The 10,762-nt window shown below is 52.0% G+C and overlaps 1 protein-coding gene across 1 annotated transcript; it reads right to left on the minus strand.

Moving 5' to 3' along the window:
* Positions 1–619: 619 nt before the first annotated feature.
* CHC_T00002890001 (hypothetical protein) lies at positions 620–874 on the minus strand. Its single transcript, XM_005714287.1, has one exon. It carries the CDS (start codon positions 872–874, stop codon positions 620–622), a length of 255 nt encoding a protein of 84 aa, XP_005714344.1.
* Positions 875–10,762: the final 9,888 nt, after the last annotated feature.

Raw genomic sequence — 10,762 nt, forward strand, 5'->3', positions numbered from 1 at the left:
CAGTGGTGACGTGACAAGTGAGAGGAGCCAATCTTTGATACCCTAAATCACGCTGCGAGAGATGTTACCGGGTAGATCGGAGAAAGAGAAGGTTATCAGTGGGGTGTTGAAAATCTCCAAAGAGACATTCGCCAGATTAAACATTTCTGCACCGCAAGACATTGACAGCAGCGAAAGCGCTGTGCTAAGCGGCAGCAATGAGTGGAGACATCAAACAGAAGATTTGGAAGATGATTTCGACAGTGACGATGATGATATGGCGGGAATGCTAGACTAACATTTCTGCCCTGATAGGTTACGTAAAGTTCGGATTTGCACGACCAGTGTCAAGACGGGTTCAGCAGTACGCGCTAAGCTGCATGCCAACAATCGCACGCCTTCACTATCAGAAGCTGCAGTATTAGAGCAGGTGAAAAAGTCGGAGCTCGTTCTAGTGGAGGACATCACTCGGGAAAATCGCATGAGGGGCGCGATCAGCATTCGAAAAAATCATTTCGGCTGCTCATGTCGGCAAGAGTGAACAGGGCGGAACCGATATAGTTTATCCTACCTCCATAGTCACCCAATGAATGAACGAATTGCACCACCATGTATCCCCCAACTTTTTCCGAGCAGCATCTCACTCGTTCAAACCGAAGAGCATGTCCAAGCATGACCCATTCTTCGGTCTTAACAGTCTCCCTAACCCGGATCTCCGCCTCCTCCAGCTTAGACGGGTCCAACACGACCTCGCTAAGCACCCTGAAAGCAAAGTCCGTGACGCTATGAAACTCGTCCGGGCATCCCTTGACGCCGCGCATGGCGTCCTTCGTGACAGCGGCGTGGTTGCGGCAGATGGCGTTGGCGGCCTGCTTACGGTGTTGGGCGCCCTCATGGCCATCGTTGAGCACGTGCTTGCTGCGGGCCGTCTCGACGGCCAGCGACACCGGGCTCCGCGTGCGCCGGAAGGACACCGGACCGATCTGCGGCGGCAGGGCGCCGATGTGGGTTCAGTCGTCGCTCTGCAGGTACGTGGCGAGCTCCCAGGCGTCCCGCGCGGCAAACCAGCGGCGTAGGTTCGGGCGGCCGTTGGCTAGCTTCAGGTTGCGCCAGAACTTGGGAGAGGAGCGCGCGCGCTCGAAGATCGTGGCTGGGGAGGAAGGGGTGTTAGGATCAGGCGGGCATTGTTTGGAGAAGCAAAAAAAACGAGGACAAAGGTGATGAGGACTTACAGAGATGTCGACGAACGAGGGCTCCGGGCCCGGGTAAAAGAAGGAGCCCTCAAAGTCGCCCAGCCAGGTCTCGATGAGATCGAGGGTGTGGTTGACCGGTTCCAGGCCTCTCCCGGGGCTAGACATGGCGCCTCGCAGGGCGCCGAGCCACGAGCCGGTGAAGACGCGCTCGAGTAGCTTGATACCCTCTCCAGAAGAGCGCGACTTCTATGCAGCCTTGCATGACCGCACCAAGACCCAGAAACGTGTCCTCCAGAAAGAACATGATATCCATGGACACAAATTACAGTGAATGTACACAAAAATGGTGATTTGTGTACACACATTTTGTGTATTTTGGGTTTCAGGAGGCGCCCATTATTTCTTCGATGACATTGCGTCGCAGAAAGTCAACAAAAGATTGCCAAGGCCGTGCAATAATTTGTTTGCCAAAGAAGCATGTTGAAATCGTTAGCTTGATACCCTCTCCAGAAGAGCGCGACTTCTATGCAGCCTTGCATGACCGCACCAAGACCCAGTTTGATACATCTGTCAGAGAAGGCAAAGTCATGAAGATCTACGCATCTATTCTTGAATTGCTGCTCAGGTTGACACCTCTCCCTCCCGCCATTACCGCCGTTGGGAAGTGCCCAAACCCCAGAGCCATCCCTGCATCCCCATTCGAATTCACCTCAGAGAGCGCTTCATTCAGGGCCGCGGCCGCGCGTCGCCCATCACCGAAAAAGTTGAGCGGGCGGTGAAGCGGTTTCTCTAGCGTGCAATCAAGCGCAAACACATCAGCAGCCTCGCGGTTCCCCCTGAACCTAGTCATCTGGACTGGTTCGTTCGTGGCAGCGCATGTATCCACGTACGGGTTTTGCTGCACAGAGGTACCAAACGTGTCGTGATTCCCGTGGACGGTCAGCCAGGGCACGGACTTGTTCACCTGGGCGGCGTACTCCTTCAGCCATCCCCATTTGGTGGCGAGCTGCGCGCTGCGGCCACCGAATGGATAACGACGCGAGGCGACGGCGTTGACGAGATCGCCGGAGACGAGCACGGCGCTGGCTAAAGGCGCCCAGCGCGGGAGGATGTCGTTCTGGAAGCGGCGCAAGTTGCGCTTGGCGGAGCCGTCGTCTATGTCGTTGACGTGCAGATCGGAGATGTGTAGTAGCACAGTGACAGGGGGCCTCGCGGCGGGGGTGTGAGAAGGGGGGATTTTGCAGAAGGGATTGACGGAGAGATGGGCGTAGCGATGGACGCCATACTCCAGGAGGAGGCCCAGAAATATTATGAGGAAGATGCATTTGGGGATGCTGAGGATGGCGGCGGCGCGAAGCTCGCGGTTGAGAATGGTTCGCGGAGCGTGCGTCATTGCGGGCAGTGTCTTGAGTGAATTGGCTTGGCGCAAGGCATCTTTCAGACGGACGCACAGGCCGTCGTGCTCGTCTTGTTGGTGTGCTCATCCATAACTTTGTTTGTGCTGTCGTGCGAGGCAACTTATCTTACGTGATACAGTATCTCCACTGCCATGTGATCAATCATAATAATAAAATTCTTAGTGCCCAGCAACCACTCTTTGGCTTTGAAAACCAATGACAGCGTGTTCACAGTGATTGCATTGTAGCATGTAGACGTACTCCCTTGCCACAACAGTAATAGTCCAAATGGGCTTAGTACTTGGGACACCGAGGCGTCTCTAAATAAATCGTTTCATTTCGACAGCGGGCTCGAGGCTATTCCAACCCTCAGGTTGCATGTTTTGAGTGTGGCCTCGTACTAAGTCTACGTTACTACAAGAGTCTCGCCTCCACCCAAGTTTGTAGAGAGACCAACGAACTCGTCCCTACACACCTGCGCGACCTCCCGCTCAGAATCAAACATTGGCTTGTTGGTACAAACCCCCTACCGTGCAGTACTAGCCACGACGAAAAACAGCTTAAACTCAATAGCCGCGGAGCAAATTCACACATTTACCACCAAAACTGAATCCAACTCGAGCCAGGGCGAGCAACGAGTGGCAACTTTAAAAACCGCACACCACCCCCGCTCTACGCGGCCTCGGGATCAACGCCCGGCATACTAAACTTGGACGCAAACTCTTCGACCTCCTCTCTCAGCTGTTCCAGCTCCTGGTTCCCTTCGAGCGCCGGCTCAAAGTCGACGAGCTTCTTCCCGGTGACCTTCTGAATCTCCAGGCCAATATCTAAGCCGTGCCTCAGAAAGCGCACCTAGGTGGCGCGCTTTCTGAGGCGCGGCTTAGATATAGCGCCATACGTGACTAGGTGCTCATGTGTGGTTGACCCTTTGTACAAAATACGTGCGTCAAGTACTCATCTGTAACCAAACAGCTGACTTCGGACACGGCCTGAAAGCCTCTAATAATGAAGTAGGGGAGCTCAACTTCGAGAGACCCGCAAACGTGTTCAGAAACGGATGTAGCTGTACTCCAGAATCGACTGTTCGGGGGAACCATCGGACGCCACCGGAAAGAGAACGTTTTCAACTCCGAGAAAACAGTCTTTACAGCCTCGTCCTCCGACACCTCGCCCGGTGTGGCTGAAAGCCTTGCCGCGAAAACCTTGCTTACAAGGTCAACTGCTTGAAGTGATGAACATGAGAGAGGGTGAGTGTACGACATACTTCGAAAATCGAAATCTCGGCTCTTTCGGACAAGGGCATCGACCGTCGCCTTGCGACGAACGTATGGCATACATGTTCCCACCAGCAGTGCCGCCGCCGAATTCTCATCGGTCTCATCTGCGACATACAGCCCCATAATGCGAATTGCTTCATGCACGGTTCCTTCTTTTCCTCCTCCTTTCCTCCGTCGCACAATATTTCTCATGTCCGCGACAGAGTTTATGCCAATAACTGTGCACAAACCTTTGCATGATGGGAAAATTATCTCTGCGAGCTCGGTGCACGCTGCGAGAGACTGGGTTTCCTGGAACGAGGGCTTGAACTGGGCAGAATCGGACAACGAATGAACAGTGCGGGCCAAGTTCTCATACTCTTCCAAGGTGCAGTCTACCACTGAACGAATGCTTCCGGTAGAGCTCTCTTCGTAGTGTGTGTCCTGCTCCGTATCCCCTTGTCGCGGTTTGAAGTTTGGTACCGGCTTCTGGATGAGTACCAATGTTTTCTGTCTCAAAGTATTTAGGAGACGTGCACATTGCCGTTCTGCCGTTGATCCAGACCCGATCCGAGAAAAGAATTGAAACTGGCCAACAACCATGCGCTCGATTTCTTCAACTCGAGATAAAAGCGTAGCCACTTTCCCCTTCACGCTATACATTCGCAAATTTTGTACCGCCTCCCCATCACCAACTCCATTTTCGCTCTGGCGAATAAAATTTTCTCCGTCTGTTTCATAGCTCACCTGTCCTGAGCACTCATAGTAACGCCACCGCAACTGAGTGGCGTCATCTTCCACCAAGCGAATATAATCAGGAAGAATCCACACCATCGCTTGTTGTTCATCGAACCCCTCCCTTGCCACGTATTTCAGTTTCCCTTTCACTCTTCCCTCGACCACTTCCTTAGTTACTAACTCTGCCCGCCACCAGACGGATGCAAGCGTTCTCTCACCTCGCCTTCGTCCTTCCCCTTTGGTTAATTCGATGTCCCAGAGGACCTCAATTAGTATCCCAGGTACCAGAGACTGCATTTCAGTACAGTAGTCTGAGCCTTGGGAAAGGCTTCCTGTCACTATGAATTCGTCATGAAAAAGCACGCTCGTCTTTTTTTACACGTGGCAGGCAAGACCCCCAAGTTTTGTTTCCCGAAGTCACCAAAGGACAAACGGGGCTTCGTCCCGTCCTTTCTCTCGGCAACCAGATTCCGAAGTGGTGCGCAACCCTGCCGACTTACCCCAAATACCACGCACATCCCCCGCCATGGTCGAGCAAAAAGAGGTCATCCGCCTACCCCCTGATGTGTATCTGATCGACCCTCCTCCACCCCCCTTCACCGTCCCCTCTGCCTACCGCGCCCCGCGCCCCGCCCTCTCATCTCAACTCGCAAGACTTCATCTTCGATCTCGGGTCGTCCACATTGTGGCCGCCTTCTCAGGCTCCTCCATGCCAATCTTACAAACCCCACCGTATGTCGCCCGCATGCGCCATGCTATGATGCCGAGTGGAAGAAAATTAGAGAGGAACCAGATAACTTTGACGAAGTGTCAAAGACAGTCAAGGTGGAAACTGGGGAGGCGAGTGATGAGCCGGCGACGAGCGCGGAGGAGCAGGCGAGAATTGATAATGGGAGGAGGTTGAAGAAGTTAATGCAGGATAAAAAGAATTCAAGAGCCGGCGGAAGGGATAAGGATGTGTCGGGGACAGAGGCAGAGCCGGTAAACACGGTGGAAGATGTCAAGAGCCGGCGGAAGGTATAAGGATGTGTCGGGGACAGAGGCAGAGCCAGTGGATACATCGTATACACTGGAGGAGGTTGTGTAGATGAGGACAAGTACTACATTTCCATGTGCGTCGGACAGTGGGAATCGTCGACAGCGCTGAACCAAGAGATCGACAAGCGGCAGCTGCTCGTGGATGACGAACGTGCCAAATTGAGCGCGGGAAAGGCAAGGGCAGCGGAGGTGGCGTGGTGGAAGCGCGTACGAGCAGACGAGCTTCTGTCGATGTCAGAGCTGAGCGCGCCGTAACTCAAGCAAAAGCGGCACGAGCGCGCGCTTTGCGGGGCTATGGAAGCACGGTTACGGGGGAAAGGGTCAAGCTCGCGGCGAAGGCGGAAGCGTAGAGGAAGGCTGAGGATATAGAGAAGATGCGCATGGAGAGGCCACAAGAGTATCTGACCGAACTGCGAACGGAGCGAGATGAGCTAGCTGAGCGTTTAAATCGAAAAGACGCCGCGCGCGAAGCGAGGTGGGATCGGCGGTGGCAGGCTGCAAAGGAACGAATGAGGTTGTTGGCACAACAAGCAGGAAGCAATGCAGGTTTCGACGAAGACCCAGGGCGAGGGAACTCAAAGGGGCGCGAGAGAGGAAGTGGGAAGGGAAGAAGGAGGGGCCAGGGGAGGGGACGAGGGAGAGGGCGTGGGAAGAAAAATGTGGAGGAGGACACGTTTGGGGTGGACGATGCGGACTGGGATGTGTACAGATCAATGAAGGTTGGAAACGATGGGACGGATTCTGAAGACAACTCTGGAGAAGAGCGTGTTAGTTTGAAATCTGTGCGTACTGAGATTATGATTGAGTGTCTCGTTAAACCTGTCAGGAAGTACCGCTTCTACGAGGTTATCACTGAGGATGGAATTGCTGGTTTCACGGAGAAGCTTTTCGACATCGGCGTGAATAGCACGCATCTCGCTGTCGTGGTAGTGATGTTTGGCAAATATGAAGTAGTATAGCGTGAAGAAACCGAGAAGAAGAAAACACATTCGATACATGGTGAGTAATTGCTGCCAAGCTCCGAGCCGTGAGCGAGCCTGTGTGGGGTTTGTTGGTCGCCATCCTGCATGAAACGATCGAGAGGATTTCCTCTCCCGCTCAGATGTAGAATTCAGCCGTGGGAGGCGCAGTGAGTGGGAGTCATGGAGGCCAGATAATGTTGCAGATGGGTGCAGGTTACGAGCGGTAGTGCGATATTGTGTCGGGAGATCGGAAATGTCGAACGACATCGGAGAGTGGAACTTATGTGTGCTACGTGTTTTAATTGGCTGTCTCTACAATGACTTCATTCATCTATTTTTAATTGGGCCCTCGTCATCTGCCCGTGCCGCACGTCGCACGGGCCGTGCGGCGCGCGAATGATCACAAGTGGCTCCTTGGAAAACTCCCTATCGCTTGCGGCTCGTCGCGCTGAAGAGCTACACCGAGCTCGGTGTTAAGGAAGTCGGGCTGCCGCGTGCAAGCGTGGTTGTGCGAATTACTGGTGTGTGCGTTGTACGCATCTTCGGTGCGCATGTAGCGATGCTGGCCTGCTCCGCCTCAACACGGAGCTGCGACTCTGCTTCCTTCTCCGCTTTTTTTCTTCTGTTCCGAGCAGCTTTTTATTCTGTTCCACCCCCCAATCTCCGGGCGACTTCATTGCCTTCGGGTAATTGGGGATTAGCGTTGTCCGCCAGTTCTGCTTCTTCCTCTTCGACAACGCTCTCCAGTCTCCCAAGCGCCTGCGCTTCGACTAGTCGCTTTGCAATCTCGCGATGGTCATCACTGGCGACTCCTTGCTCATCCGGAACTACGGCCGCTCCGATTTTCAACGCAGCGATAAGTCAGGGAACACATGCGGAGAACTAAGCCATTCGAGGAGGGTAACCGTCGTGCCTGGATAAGCAGTAGAAAATATTCCCCTCCATGATCGAGGCAGTGCAACTCAAATTATTCTCTTCGGGTTTAAGACATTGTGTGGTACGGTCACTGTGACAGGCGTGAACTAGTCCAACTCTTCTGACAGAGTCCGTGAGCTTCAAGAATTGAAATGGCTTGTGGACGTCAACATAAATAAATCCGGAAGTGAACTGGCATTTCTTGACAACAGCGAAAGGTGTCTCTTGATATGCATCCTGCATTTTCATAAATGTTTCGATTGCAAAGTAAGCTACGTGCAGCTCATCAATGTAAGCAATTCTTTCATCTTCCGCAGGTGTAGGTACAATTTGCGGTTCGTCATCGAACACGAGTGCTTGAACTGCAGAGCCTTTCGAGAGCATGTCGTGCGGTCTTGAATGCGATGTAACAACTCCAAACCCGTACAGGGATTTTTTCATTCGACATGCCTTTTCGAAGAATTTGGGGTCATTGGGACCCGCTTCTACAATGAAGTCGGCAGCAATACAAGTCATAGTCGCATGGAATGAACCTTCAGCATCTACCGTACGTTCACTTAGGACCCATTCCACCCTTCTCGGGTTGTTGTTAATAGTAGTAGATGGAGCTCCGAGTACGTGCTTCAACAACCCATTTCTAATAATACTCAAAGCCTTCTCTGCCTCACCGTTCGTTTTCGTTACATAGTTATGTACGTCTCTTCTTCGTCCGCAAATGAGATTGACCACTGAAGAGATTGCCTTGCCTTCCATTTCACAACTGCCGTCTACAGAATAAAGAGCAGATGAAAGCCGTTTTTTCCAATCGTTATTAATAATGTGATCCATTCCCTGTATATGGGCGTCATGACCGTTGGAATCTGCCATGGCCTGCTTAAGGGGCTGGTGAGCGCATTCGAAAACAAGTTCGGCGAAGTGCTGCACGTGACCCATTGCAGGGATAGAATGCATATAAAGCTCTAGAAGCCGATGGATATTCGGCTTGTCCAGCTCTTTCCCCGCCATAGTACTGCTTCGACAAAGGTCATTGCAGTTTCGTATGTACATCTTGCAATGGCGTTCCAAGTCTGCCATATGCGCCGTGCCATCTTCACGATTGTACCTTTTCACCTGCTCCAATCCATCCACATGCAGCTTAGGATACCAGTATGTCTTGCTGACAAGTTTGCTAAACAAACTGAGGTTCTGTACAATTGAACACAGTGCTTGTTTGGATACATTAGATATTTCTTGAGGGCAGGATAGGTTATCAACAATCTCTTTGAATACAGGAGAAGCAATCAATAATATCGAAAACGTTGCCGATATGCTTGCCGTGTACATACTATTTGTACTGAAATTGTAGATGCGTGTCTCAGTTACCAGGCGGTTTGTTCGCAACGAGGAACAGATTAACCCGTCTACCTGCTTTCTTCTAGTCGCGGTAGGAAGGGACTTAAAGGCAAGGGTTAAAATATTAATTGCGTTACCAGCCAGGAGATGGTCGGGGGCAACAAGCATTGAGCGATACGGGTCAAACCTAGGGTTTGCGACTGGGACGTTGTGTTCGGTCAGCGGTATCGTGGTTTTTTTCAACGCGTTCTTCAAATCCTGAGAAAAAGAAACAAAAGGACTTGCTTTCCTTGCTGCATCGTCATTTCCGTTCAGGCCCAATGCGTTCAGCTCTACATCCGAGATACCAGAGGCTCGTAAGGCCTTCGTTCTTTCTGCATTTCTCGCGAAACATGCGTCTGCGCTGTGAATATCCGTGGTGTATGCATATCGCGATGCGAGTCCTTTAGGCCCTTTAAATCGCATGAACGAGCAGAGGTTGCATGGTGCTGTGCCATTCACTCCCACCACATCCAGGACATGCCCAACCTCGTGGTAGTCGCTCACGAAACCAACCACATCGGTAAACAGCAGCAAATCCTCCCCATCGGCACTTCTGGCAGGTATACCCTCTGTTGATGATTTCACGAGGTCTGCTACTACTTGCTTCAGCCCTATCTTCGTTGACACTCCAGGTTCAGTCAGGGCAAGAATACGTACTCGCTCTCTACTACTTCTACATTCCGGAGGATAGTTTAGGGAGAGACTATAGACACCCCCCGCTGAACCCGCTTTAAATCGGAACGGGGAAAATCCATCTGAATATAGTAGGATATGGTCAACAAAGTATTTCCTTCCGTCTTTAAGCTTACCATATGACGGTGAAATTGGGGGTCGGGAGTGTTGAAATGAAAGAGATGGCTGGTTGCCGGCCACCATGACGTCCACCACGGAAACCTTCGAAGCTGTATGAAATGAGATGCGTAAAGGATGATCAGCTCCATCGTCTCCAACCTCGCAAGCGAAGGGTATGCACACAAGCTCAATTTGCTGCCCTCCCTGTGTTGATCTGTTGTGATGCTGAATTAGTACCATGACATAATCCAGCTCAGAACTGATATGTAGAACTGTGCTAATGTCACCAGCGCGCCACAGGTCCGTTGTTGGCCGCCGAAATCCCTTCCATGTTCCGTAACGTAACTCCGACCTCGACACTTCGGTCAGGGGTGGTCCGTCTCTCCATGACACTACGAGAGAGGTTGTGACAACCCTGAACGTCAATTTGAAACATCTTGGATCTGCTCCGCTACACATATCCAGAGTGCACAATACTTCATGCGGAAATGGCGGTTCCTTCCGCAAGTGCAAGGTGACCACTCCTCCATCTCCCCTGTACGCAGTGAGCAATGGGCAGGAGGGCGCCGTTTCGTCGCCGGTGCTGGGAAGGACGTTACGAGCGATGTCCAGAATGAGATCTCTATTTCGAACCATGGGAACGCTTTCGATAGTGGAGAACAGAGCTCCCGAGCTAGGAGAGATGGAGTCTTTCGCAGCGCCTTTCAGTACATTCCATGTCTCGCGGCACGCCAAGTCCATCAAAGACCAAGATGATGGCAATATGACTTTGAAACGGCTTGAAACTGGCCCAACTCCCTGCAGTGACTGAAGAGTCTGTCTGGAGCCCGATTTCGAAGTATCTAAAATCGCCTCGCATTCCATGCTCATCACAAAACCCCACTCTCGAAGCAAAGGGGACAGAGTCCGATAAACCGTAGAGTAGTCAGGAACCAATTTCCCCCCTGGCTCGTATTTCTTTAGAAGGTGGTTGAAACAGCTCCGAAAGATGTTATAACCAGACTTAGAGTACCGAACGGTCCCGGACACAAGTAAAACAGCCATTATATTTTGCCACACGCTAAGCTTCTTCCATCCACGACGGATCTCCGCAACATCCAACTGCAGTCCTACATCAT

The sequence above is a fragment of the Chondrus crispus genome, genomic scaffold (genome assembly GCF_000350225.1).
Source record: "Chondrus crispus Stackhouse genomic scaffold, scaffold_16, whole genome shotgun sequence".
Classification (NCBI taxonomy): Eukaryota; Rhodophyta; class Florideophyceae; order Gigartinales; family Gigartinaceae; genus Chondrus; species Chondrus crispus.

Excerpts from the sequence above, each read along its gene's own strand:
- CHC_T00002890001 (XM_005714287.1), bottom strand. The coding sequence starts at position 874 with ATGAGGGCGCCCAACACCGTAAGCAGGCCGCCAACGCCATCTGCCGCA.